The 11,569-nt window shown below is 54.6% G+C and overlaps 2 protein-coding genes across 3 annotated transcripts; one reads left to right on the top strand and one right to left on the bottom strand.

The window, feature by feature from the left end:
* Positions 1-242: 242 nt before the first annotated feature.
* On the bottom strand, positions 243-8,584 carry NUDC (nuclear distribution C, dynein complex regulator). 2 transcript variants are annotated; one of them, XM_086764888.1, is made up of 9 exons: positions 8,451-8,584; positions 7,286-7,363; positions 4,886-5,086; positions 4,349-4,423; positions 3,900-4,013; positions 3,250-3,444; positions 2,549-2,632; positions 2,115-2,233; positions 243-404 (listed from the first exon to the last, which is right to left on the bottom strand). In XM_086764888.1, the coding sequence occupies exons 1-9, from the start codon at positions 8,544-8,546 to the stop codon at positions 353-355; spliced, it is 1,014 nt and encodes a 337-aa protein (XP_086621014.1). In that variant the 5' UTR covers positions 8,547-8,584; the 3' UTR covers positions 243-352. The 2 variants fall into 2 exon arrangements, with proteins under 2 accessions (XP_086621014.1, XP_086621012.1); XM_086764886.1 differs by having other exon boundaries at positions 4,349-4,432.
* A 1,089-nt stretch (positions 8,585-9,673) lies between these two features.
* On the top strand, positions 9,674-11,268 carry NR0B2 (nuclear receptor subfamily 0 group B member 2). Its single transcript, XM_086765277.1, has 2 exons — positions 9,674-10,375; positions 10,783-11,268. The coding sequence occupies exons 1-2, from the start codon at positions 9,847-9,849 to the stop codon at positions 11,124-11,126; spliced, it is 873 nt and encodes a 290-aa protein (XP_086621403.1). The 5' UTR covers positions 9,674-9,846; the 3' UTR covers positions 11,127-11,268.
* The last annotated feature ends 301 nt before the right edge of the window (positions 11,269-11,569 follow it).

Here is an 11,569-nt window from a genome sequence, read left to right on the forward strand (position 1 = left end):
AGCTCTGAAGGGCCAGGAGATGAAGCTAAGCGATGCGTTAAGGCTGTCCCAAAACCTCTCAAGCCTGGCTCTCGTGGCCCTAATGCCCTTTGTGCTCTCACCCCTCTTTCTCCCCTAACTCCGTTTGGGAAGTGGCGCAGATGGCTCCCACTGGAGCTGCTGCAGGCCCGCTCTGTGACCTTGCGTTCTGCTCGACACGGGACAAGTGAGGAGGACGCTGTGAAGCTGTCTCCACAGCAAGCTCGGGTGGGGATGCTGGAAGTGTTTACTTGCCCAAGGTAAGGGATATCCGGCAATGTGTATCCTGCCCCGTTCCACGGGCTGACTGAAAGAGGGGGGAGAAGGGGAGGGCTCAGTTGAATTTAGCCTTTGAGAAGTCCATTTCTGGATGCTGTTCCATGAACCTGCAAGGAAAAGAAAGACAAGAGGTTGGGTTTGAGTCAGCAGGAGCCCCAGAACAGCTCTGTTTGGCGGGGTAAGGCATCCCTAGCTCCTGCACTATCATGTTTGCTTCCTCCCCACGCCCTCCAGAGCAGGGCTGTTGCTGAGCTCCTTGGGTCACACTCCCCACGCTACAAACATTCTTTCCTCGGGTCAGTGCTATCAGCAATCCTACCAGCCATCAAGGTCAGCAAGTCCAGGCACATGGGCGTTATTAATTATCAGACACACACCCTTTAACTGCTACCTCTCAGACAGACACGTAGCAGCTATGACACTGATTGTGGGGCAGAGGGGAAATTGCGAGGGTAGATTGCGATTTAAGCCCAAACTTGTTAGCTTAAGCATTACTGGGGACACGGGGAATGTCTCCAGTGCCGCGATAGTGAAAACTCATGAAGGACGTGACCAGAGAAATCAGGTTTCAGTCTGGGTGCAACCTGATTTCAGATGTACTGCAATCCCAGCAGACAGGACTATTTGGACTCAGGCTGCCACAGCAGAAAGTTCTGAGAACACTACACTGTGCCTCTGAGCAATCAGGGGCGACGAATACACACAGAAGCTCCCAACTTCCTCCTCTGCCCTGCAGTTCACCAAGCGACACAACACATGTGGAGGATTCACACAAAGTGCAAGTAAGGGCAGGCCTCTGTCTTCCTCCGTGCTCTCACGTCGTGGTTTCCCCTGAAACGCCACCGCAGCGTTTCCACTTTCCTTTTCCACAGAAACACGTGCTGCGAGAACAGCGTCCTTGTTTAGCAGCCAAGAGGGCTTCACCAGCAGAGATTAGGACCCACCTGGGTGTCAGCGAGTCTACCGTGGCCTGAACAAAGTCTAAACTTCCTCTCCATTCTTCACCAGCCAATCTGCACCCAAGCCAAACTGCTGGAGCACCGAACGAGCGACCTTGCTGATGAGATATCCCGTACGTGGCCTCCCGAGGAGGAGAGGGCTACCTCCCAGTCTACAAACTCAACAGACGGGCACTAAGGAAGTTTGTTCTCTGCTCTAAAACAGCTGCACCCTGCGCTGTACTTGGCACACCGATCAGAGTGAAGCTTCTGTCGCTACAGATAAGGCAAGGAAGAAAAGGAGTCAGGCCTCCTACACTAAATCCTCCTGCCAATCCTGAGATAAGGCATGGGTTTGCACTTGCTGAAGAAGCTGCGTGACCCAGAATTGCCTCCATGCCTTCCCAAACGGCCTTGGGAGCTCCGTGAGTAATTTCCCTGCCAAGGTGCGTTTCTGCCAAACAGGGCCATAAAGCCATAAAAGCGCTGTTGGCCTGGAGACGGCCTGGTGGCAGGTGTGTAGGAAGGGGCCGTTATCTGGGCTACTGAGCAGAGGGAGATTAGAAAACAATCAAGAGCATGTTAAAGTTCAGTACAGATGGTACCTCCAGTCCCAAACATGCTTTCTGGACTTGAAATCAGCAGATTAAGACAATTCCAGAGCTAGGCCAGTCCCAGAATTTCCCATTACGCTTTCTACTGCCGCGGGCTTTTATAGACACTGGGGGTTGGCCAGCAATTCAAGGACTACGTAACTGCAGATGTGAACACAGGCAGGACTGAAGGCCAACCTGTTCTCTGCTCCTGTATTTGTGTCAAAGAGGAAGAGGAGAGGGGCTTGGGAAAGCAAATACCCACAAATGAACCAGTTCTACGCACTTTTTCAAAATGTCTTGCTTCTTCTGTTCATCAGATGTGGGGAGGCCCATGGATTTCTGTCGTTGATCATACATCATTTTCTCCACCATGCTGCGAGTCTCGCTGTCCAGGTCTGACAACTAAAAGCAAAGACTTCTATCAGAACGGGAATAACCCAGCTTAACTCATACATGCACCCTGCTCGCAGAGAACACAAATACACTGCGCTGTGCACGTGGGCTGCGCAGAACGCGCTTCTCCAGACACTAGTCTGTAGGCTCAGCTTCGTTCCTCTAAGTTTTGGGGGCACTTATGCTACACGATAGCATCGTATGCAGCAGCACTCCCAGGATTGCTTTTACACTGCTAAAAAAAGAGACACAGCAGTTGAACGTGAGCTGAGGGTGAGCACGTTTACAAGAAGGCTCCACTCAGTAAAACCGGGGAGTTCTTACCTTTGAGTTCTCTGGAACGATTTTCTTGGTGTTGATTTCCGGGTCTGTAGAGACTAGTTTGTTCCACCATTCCATCTTGTTGATCTGGAGGAATGAAGAAGCAAAAATATTTTATTTTTCCTGGGCTTATTCTAGGAATTTTATGTCTCAGTCTCAGGAAAAAGCTGCTGGCAGCAAACTTTGACAGTTTTCTAAACGTCAGTAAAATTTAAACGTAGACAAAGGTTATTACTTTCATTCCTAAGCATTTTAAGTAGCCTGAACTTCCACAACTAGGAAATCCAAGAGCACGCCAGATGTTTTTGGCATGACATAAACAGGATTACAAAGAAATCACTTGGAGTGGTCCAGGAGGGACACTAGTAGCAATAAGGTCTGTTCCTAGATTCTCATGTCGCTAACAGATGTCAAAATATGGCATTATTCCACGAAGGAACAACTTTAAAGGGACTGATTTCCTCCCAGCTTTTCCTGAACTGCTGAGCAATCAATTGGATACCCTGGATTAGCATGGAGTTAAGCGGAACACAGGAGCAAACTGCAATACTCTGCTTCCAAGAGCATCACTGACAGGATACTGGGCCGCTGGCATAGCTGTTTCAGCTGACACAGCCCAGGGCTTTCACAGGTTTTGTCAGACTCTTGTTTTGCTAGGGAAGAGGCAGAGAAGCCTGAATCCTCCCTGATTCATTCTGCTTTACCTTCTCCAGGTGCACGGTGACTGTTTTACCATCTTCAATCAGCCAGGAGCTCTCCTCCACCTTCACTTCATTGAAAAGCTCTCCGTCGATAACAGGCGAATGGCCCTTCAGGCCAACTTTGAGGTGCCGTCTCTGGACATCCACCACCATGTCCTTCCCCTTCAGCCTGAAGTTCACCTTGAAAGGGATGGCCAGCTGGACCAGGGAAAGATCAGATTTGAGGAGCTGAGCAGTGAAGCCTCGCCTTACCCTCTTGTGCTGCCGGTCCAAGACTTTCTGCCTCGGATTCACCAGAGTAAGACACCGCACGCAATATATTCCTTGGGGTACTGAGTGAGCGGGAGATGAAAGGACGCAACAGTAAGTTTGGCAACAGGATGGCCAATAGCTTAGAGGGGCCACAAAAAGGGAAGCAGATTTTAATGTCATGTTTAAACAAGACCAAGGTTTGGGAAAGTTAACTACACCTTCTAGGAATGTGATTTTGTTACCAAGCTCTCTCTCAGCTACTGAAATGCTGCTGTTAAGTACAACTAACAACCTTCCGCAGGGAACTGAGCTACAGAGCATCGGCCCCGCCACTCTTACCAGCACCTGCTCTTATTTGCCATCTCACATTCCTTAGGCCCTGGTAACAAGGCAGTACTTACGTCCAGTTCTGAAAGAGTCTGCGTCCATCTGTAATTTGGAAGGTCAGCTCCATTGCCAGAGTTGGGTTTAAGTTTTCCTTTATCCTTCTCATCTTCCTCTTCATCATCTGTTTCCTAAGCAACCAATTTAAAGTGTAAAGAAAGAAGCTTTGCGAGTTTTTATTTATGTTTCACTTGTAACAACAGTTTTTGGTTTTTATAAGAATTTCAGGTCAGGTGCATGTACTTAATATTCACATAAATTTAGCCCAAAATGAACAGATGTTTCTGTTAAAATATAATTACAAAATGTAATTACAAACCGCCCCCCCCGTATTGAAGCCTTTGGGAATTAACTGTGTATTCTTAAAGAAAGCCACACCAGACACCCTCACGTTCACAGGAGTTCTCATGGTTGTCCAGAAATAGATTGTTCTCAGCCTAAAATAAAGTCCCGAGATGAGCTTTACCTGTTTGTTAGAATCTGAAGATTCACCTTCCTCCTCCGAGGGTTTCACAGGCACGCTGTTAGTCTGTCCTTGTGCCTCTTTCTTCTGTTTAAAAAGAGAACAAACACGCTCAGGCAAGCGTTGGTGACTTGTGTTACTGGCTGATCTGACACTAGGTGGCCTCAGCCTCTCGAGCTGAAACCGAAGAGCAGGACTCGGGACTGCACCCAAGGCTGACGGGGAACTGTCAGCCGTTAGAGCAGTGTCCCAGGAAAGTGGGACTGCCAGGGGGAAGACTCCCTTGGTCCTCACACCTCGAGGACGGGAGCAGAGGGTGTTGCTACCATCAGAGAGTTTGCTGAAGGCAGAAAGGCAAAGTGAGTTATGGGAGAATCCACATGAAAATGCAATGATGTGGCCCAGGCTAATTTAATTTTGAAGTCTGGTGGTCCAGACACTGCAAAGAAACAAGTCTGAGTCATTTTAACCCGAGCTCCACGCAGGCCAGCAGAGGAGACAACCTAGATGGTACCTGCAGGCACCAGACATTGCTCTCACCTGGTCGATTTCCAGCTGCAGCCTTTCCGCTTCCTCATCTGTAAGTTCCTTAATCTTTGGCTCGTTTGCTTCTTGCTTTTCTTTCGCGAGTTTGGCAGCTCGCTCTGCCTTTTCACGCCGCTCTGCCTCTTGACGAGCCTTCTTCTCTTTCCGCTCCTTCTGAGCTAGTTTGTTGTGATGGTTGAAGGTATCTGTGATCAGCTGGAAGAAAGGAACGTGTGTCAAAGGGTTTTTAAAAAATCAGCACTTTTTCAAACCCACGTGAAGCCAACTCACTGTCTGCTGAGGAGCACAAGAACATTTGTTAGCCATACAAAAAAGTTGTGACTTTTCCCTTCATTTTCACTCCAGTCTTTTGACTGAAAAATCCGGAGTAGGAGAAAACTCAAACTATTTAAATGTAGCCCTTCCTAGTTCTTCTTTACACAGGGAGAGTATTTCCATGGAGAAAACAGAGAAATAGAAGTTCTCCATTTGTTTTGGCCTTTGTGCAATTCCAGCAGGACAAGCAGGTGCCTCCCCCAGCCGTTTGACAGCTACTCCTACACCTAGGACAGCTGGAAGAACGGAGACACTGGATCCAAGTTTGTTTGGTTTTTTTTTACCTGCTCCTGACCTTTCCCACGACTGGGCTTTTCCCCAGGCAGTAGATGGAAATTCAGTGTCATCTGGAGGAGAAATGTTTGAAAAGCTCGGCGTTCCTATATTAAATTTTTGCTTCAAACCTCACTCCAGGTTCTCAGGTTGTTGTGACTAAGAAAACCACAGCCTCAAGGTCTCCGGTGCAAACAGCCACGCTGCTCGGAGGGAAAGCTGCGTACACAGGCAGGAAGCCAGAGCAATCGCCTCCTGGTCGATAACACCAGCAGCGCTGTGCAAAGCAGCACGTATGAGAACTGAATTTCTGCTCCAGAAAACAATTCGGACAGAATCTGAGAAAAGGAATCAGAGCAGGGAGAGTTCTCAGACGGGGGTTTCAGGTACCGGTTTAAATATAACCCAGACACTTCGGGGGGAAACCAGCACCTTTCCAACTCAAACCATCCATGCCTTGTAGTTTTGTAACCAACCTCCAAGTATTTCTGCTTTGTTTTACAGGGGAAAGCAAGATTTATTTACACGGTACGAGTCCAGTGTCTCCTAGGATACAGAACTCAAAGAGGTGCATCTCCCGGCCCCAGTTCCTAACCACACCACGACCCACGCTGAGCAAACCATTTACAATGCCCCAGCGTGGCAGCGCGCGCACACCGCGCTTCTCTCAACGCGCCACCACACCCCCCTCGCAAGGGCTTCTCAGATGGCACCCCACAAAGCACAGCGACCTTCCCAGCCTCTCCTCTCCTTCTTTGATGCCCGAGGGCGAGCAGGACTGGGGAAGCCGCTTCTTCAATTTTTGTTGTGGTTACTGTGGTGTCAGAGGCTCTGTAGCAAGCACCTTTTCCAAAGGCCATAAAGCATTTTAACAGACACCACCCAAGGACGCAAACACGTTCCTTTTACAGGCACAGCGTGGATTTGCTATGGAATTGCCAACGACAGTAGCCAGGACTCCCAAAAGCACCAGCCAGTGCTCACTGCTGAAACGCTGCTCAGGGTTTCACTCCCTGGGAGCACGCAGTCCCCAGGAATTTGGGGAGGTTTGCTCTCTAGTCTAAGAAAATGACAGCAGGCTTCACCTTTCTTACTTGGAAACCATCCTCTTTCCCACCCCCTCACCTTCCTTAACATCTGCCCTAACACATTTCAGCACGACAGCAGCGCCTGCTTTGCTGGTGGAGTTCCAGTAGTCCAGGAAGGGGAGCAGCTGCTATACTGGCACAAACAAGAAACCTTCAGTTCACGTTTGTTTCTTACTTCTCTACGGCGAAACAATTTTGGATTTCAGCTCTCGAGCTGGGTGAGGAACATCTGCTGGATGGGAGATGCTCAGGCTGCCAACGAGGCCGCCCAGACCCCCAGGCTTCCTCCCCAGCACGCCTGCCCCGTCCAGGCACCGCGGCCCCGAGACAAAAGGTGCAGCTGCATGTGCAGAGATGTGGACTTTGTGCTTTTTCTGCGATGAACAAACAAGGTAACCTGGGGTTATCAACGCTGCGGTGTCTGTCACCGTTAAGTCAGTGTGTCTGGCAGATTTGCTTTCCAAACAAGCCTTTGGCCACAGCGGCAGTGGCAAAAAAAGACCCACGCCATCGGTACCATTCGAACAAGCGATCGTGGCCACGTGTGCCTCGTTATAATCTTTTTTTCAGTGATGTATTTCATCAGCATCGTGGGCTGCTAGTTCCCAAGTGCACCGTAATGCCTTCAGTTGTTCAGGCTCGGAACTCTTAGCACGGCACAGACACGTGCGGCAGGTAAGTTAGAAGACATAAAAGCTTGAGGATTTTGTTTTTTTACCTTCTCTGCTACTCCATCTTCTCCACCGACGAAGAAATCCGTTTTGCGCCTCAAGAAACTAAAGAAGGTGTTCACAAGCTGGTAGAAGAAACAGGGAGGGGTTGGGAGAAGGGGAGAAAAAAAAAAAAAAAAAAAAAAGAGCATTGAGACCAGATCACTCCAAGCCACCTTGTGTCTCGTGAGCAGCCTTTATTCTTTGTACTCCCTAGCTCTGTCTGCGCCAGGATTGTGTAGGAATCAGCCCCGGGACCATTTCCCAGAGAAAACAGCCAGGTGCTTTTTGCGGAGATCCAGCTCCTGGCTTCCCGGTTTTCAGAAGGGGCACAGCTGTGCTTTACGTGAAGGCAGGGCAAGCAGTTTACTCTCAGGCCACCTCGGAGTGACGCCCGCTCTGACCGCCCAAGCAGTTCTGAGGCAGGAATTCGGGTGGGGATGCACGTATGCACGCATACATGCGCATACATATGTAGATACAGATATTTTGCTTTTTTTGCACGCCTAAACAGTGAAAGCGTGCACGCTCACCCTCCCTCACGTCCTGTTTATTTTTACAAAATAACTTCTAGCTGCCTGCCAGCTATCGCTGATGAACTCGCAGTTGCGAACCAGCACCCCCAACACCTCTCTGAAAACCCACACTCTCAGCAGACTGGGCTTATTTTTGCTTTTTTTTTTTTTTTTTTTTTTCTTCCCCCCCAGGAAATCTGCCGTGTCAGTATTTCAAAGAGAAGCTCCACTGCAGGACGAGGAGCTGCTCTTAGCGCCGTTGCCCCAAACCGGTTGTGTGTGGGATGTTCCCAGCCCCTCCTGCAGCTCGGCGACCGGATCCCCAGAGCCCCGGCCGGACAAGGGGAATCCCGTTCCCGCCCGAGCACGCCTCACGGTCGCAGCCGAGGCCCCATCAGGGCTCAGGGGGCCGCTACCAACCGGTCGCGCTGGGAAAACGGGACGGAGGGACCGGATCCTCCCCTGCGCTGAGAAATCCTCCGGCGGGGGGTCGGCGCCGGCCTGGTCGCCCCCTCAGCATCACGCTCGTTAACGAGCGCGTCCGCCGCCGCTCCCCGGGCCTGGCGCGGGGCCTGAGCCGTTATCGCCGCTCCCGCACCTCCGCTCCCCCCCCCCCCCCACCCCTGCCCGGCCCCGCGGGCGGGCCCGGCGGCGCTACCTCCCGCACGCCGCCCTGGTGCTGCTGGGCCATGGCGAGCAGGATGCCGTCGAAGTGATCCTCCCGCTCCGCCGCCTCCTCCGCGCTCAGCCCCATCCTGCCCCCCGCCGCCGCCGCAGCCACCGCCGCCCCAAACCGGTCGCCTCGGCCCCTCACGCCGGCACCCGGAAACGGAAGGCGCGTGAGCGGAAGCACGCCCGCGCCTCCCGTCCCCACCAATCGCAAAGCCCGTCCGAGCAACCTCTCCTCGCGGATTGGCAGCGGCCGCGTCCAATCCGCCGGAGGGAGGCGGGAGCCCGAGGCGCGGGATCCGGTTGCCATAGCGACGGCCCGGCCGGGGCCTTTCCAGAAAGCTCGGCGGCGGCCTGTGACCCCCGAGGAGGGCAGGGGTCAGGGGTCAAAGTGCGGAGGGCAGCGGCGGGGTGGAGGCCCGGGGTGTCGCGGCCGGGCCTGGCTCTGCCCTCGGCCACCGGCTGCGGGGAGGGGAAGCGGCCGCCGCGCCTCCCCCGTCCCCTCCTTGTCCCCCGAGGCCTGGGCCCGGCCTGCGTCCCCCGCGGCGGGGAGGTTTCTCCCCCAGGGACCCCTCACCCCGCTCCCGGCCTCCTGGAAACCGGTGGTTAGAAGCTCCTGGATTCCTGCCGATCCACACCCACTCGTTCCCGGTGAAAATCCGAGAATTTGCCCTTCCCCTGCGTTTTCTCTGCGTGACACAAACGGACGGGCCCCGCCTGGCAGCGAGACCGACGGCTTCGCTGGGTTTCTCCGCCCGGACCGCGACGCCAGGCTCCTGTCAGCGAGGTCGGGCGAATGATAAAACCGCCGCCGATAAAACCGCTTCCAGGTTGCTCCTCCCAAGGCCGGAGCGCGCAGGGCGTTGAACGGCCCGGCCGCTGCCCTGTGCGCGCGCTCGTGCGTGTGTGAACCACCTGGCAGCGACACCCGCCGCGCGGCGCGGCCCGGGGCCTTGGTGCCATGGTACAGGCCGGGTTAATGACTTTGTTTATCCTGTTTGGGTAATCGCGATAAGGCCGCCCAACCCCGCCGTCCCCCTCCCCGCGCCGCTGGCGCTTCATTGAGAAAACGGCTGTTGGCGCCGCGCGGGGAACTCGTTTGCCCCAGCCAATCAGCCCAGGGACGGCTGGAGTTTGTTGTTTTTTGTTTTTTTTTTTTCTTTTAATGAGGACCTCTTAATCACAGAGCGGTCAAGGCTGTGGAGGGGTGTTTCACTGGTGACCCAGCCTTATAAGAGCTGGTTGGAGCCGCTGTGAGCTGGCAGAGCTGGGAGGACAGGGAAAATCCAGCCTGCGACGGAGGTTTGCGAGGGATTTCACAGCTTTCTCCCGTCTGCTGTAGCAGGAGCTGAGTTTCGCCGAGGATCCAGCCGCCCGGCTCAGCTATGACCACCAGCGGCGCGGACGTGGACTGCAAGAGGTGCCAGTGCCACAGTGAAGACAAGCGCACCGCCATCCTCTACACCCTCCTCAGCCAGAACCTCGGCCCCAGCCCGGCCCACCAGCGCTGCCTCTGCCACCAGCGCCGCACCGTCTGCCTCCGCACGCCCCGCGTCACCTGCCAGGCGGCTTCCAACGTGCTGGTAAAAACCGTCAGCTTCATGAAAAACCTCCCTTCCTTCCATCTGCTGCCGCGAGAGGATCAGCTCCTGCTGCTGGACGGCTGCTGGGTTCCCCTCTTCCTGCTGGGGCTGGCCCAGGAGATGGTGACCTTCGAGGTGATGGAGACCCCGGCCCCCAGCATGCTCAAGAAGATTCTCCTCGACGGCCAAAGCAAACGGCGGGAGCCCGAGCGCGCGCAGCCCACGCTGGCCGCCGTGCAGCGCCTGCAGTGCTGCCTGAACACCTTTTGGAGCCTGGACCTGAGCCCCAAGGAATACGCCTACCTGAAGGGAGCCATTCTCTTCGACCCCGGTGAGTGCCCGGCCCCCCGGGGGGAGAGCTCGGCCCGCGCGGCGGCTCGACGTGCGCCTCCTGGCTCGGAGACGCTCGGAGCGCGGGGAGGGCTGGTTCCCTTATCCGTAACCCCGGCCATTACCAAATCTGCCGGGAAGCGGGAAGGAGGGATGTCAAATACGGTGGGGAAAGCCAAAGATCTTTGCCTGCCCTGCAGACGATAGGACGCCGGCATTTAATTTGTAAAGCATTAATTTGCCCGGTTAATTACTTTTGCAGCTACGTCTCGGTAGTGCTGCGTACATCTCATTAGCGTGGCCTCGGAGATCTCTTCTGAGAAACGGGGAAGAGCGGGAATGGGAAAAACCCGGGGCTGTTTCCCAGCCTCTCCCTCATCCCCGTTTTTCCCTCCTCTCCCTCGACAGACGTCCCCGGGCTGAGGGCCTCGCTGTACATCGAGAGCCTGCAGCGGGAAGCCCAGAGAGCGCTCCAGGAAGTCCTGCAGCCCCTCCACCCCGAGGACCAGGGCCGCTTCGCCCGCATTTTGCTGATCGCCTCCACCTTAAAATCCATCGCTCCCGCCCTCGTCACGGATCTCTTCTTCCGACCCGTCATCGGCGACGCGGACATCCTGGAGCTCATCGCGGAAATGCTGTACGAAATAACCGGCGGGCAGCCGGCTCCCGCCACGCGCGTGGCGTGCCGAGCGGCCGGGATGCTCCCCCGCGCCTCGCCGGGCAGCAAAGCGGATCTGGGAGCGGGGATTTAGCGAGAGAAGCTCTGGATTGCGCGGGGCCGGGGCTGGGGGGAATCCAGGCAGGCTGCGGCGGAGCGTACGGAGAAGCGGCTCTGGCCCAGCGGACGTTGGCGGCAGCTCCGCCTGCGCCAGTCTCCGTTTCAGGAACGCGCGTGCGGGTCTCTTCGCCGCAGGGACGGCTCAGCCGGCTGGCCGGGCCCCGGAGCGGGTCGGCTTAGAGCCCGGCTCCGGTTTTTACCCGATGAATCCTGGGTCCCGTGGAAATCGGTGCGCGTTTTGCTGGTAACCGCAAGCGACGAGGTTTGTCCTCGGCTAACAGCTTCATTCTGGGGGTTCGGGCATGCTGAGTAACGCGGGATGGCTTCCTGAGCGCAAACGTTACGGAATTAGGCCTGGGGGAAGTCTTGGTCTGCCTGTTGTGCTCAAAATCTTAGGAACGTTCGTGAAGGACCTTC

This window comes from Chlamydotis macqueenii, chromosome 22, assembly GCF_036417535.1.
Source record: "Chlamydotis macqueenii isolate bChlMac1 chromosome 22, bChlMac1.mat, whole genome shotgun sequence".
Classification (NCBI taxonomy): domain Eukaryota; kingdom Metazoa; phylum Chordata; class Aves; order Otidiformes; family Otididae; genus Chlamydotis; species Chlamydotis macqueenii.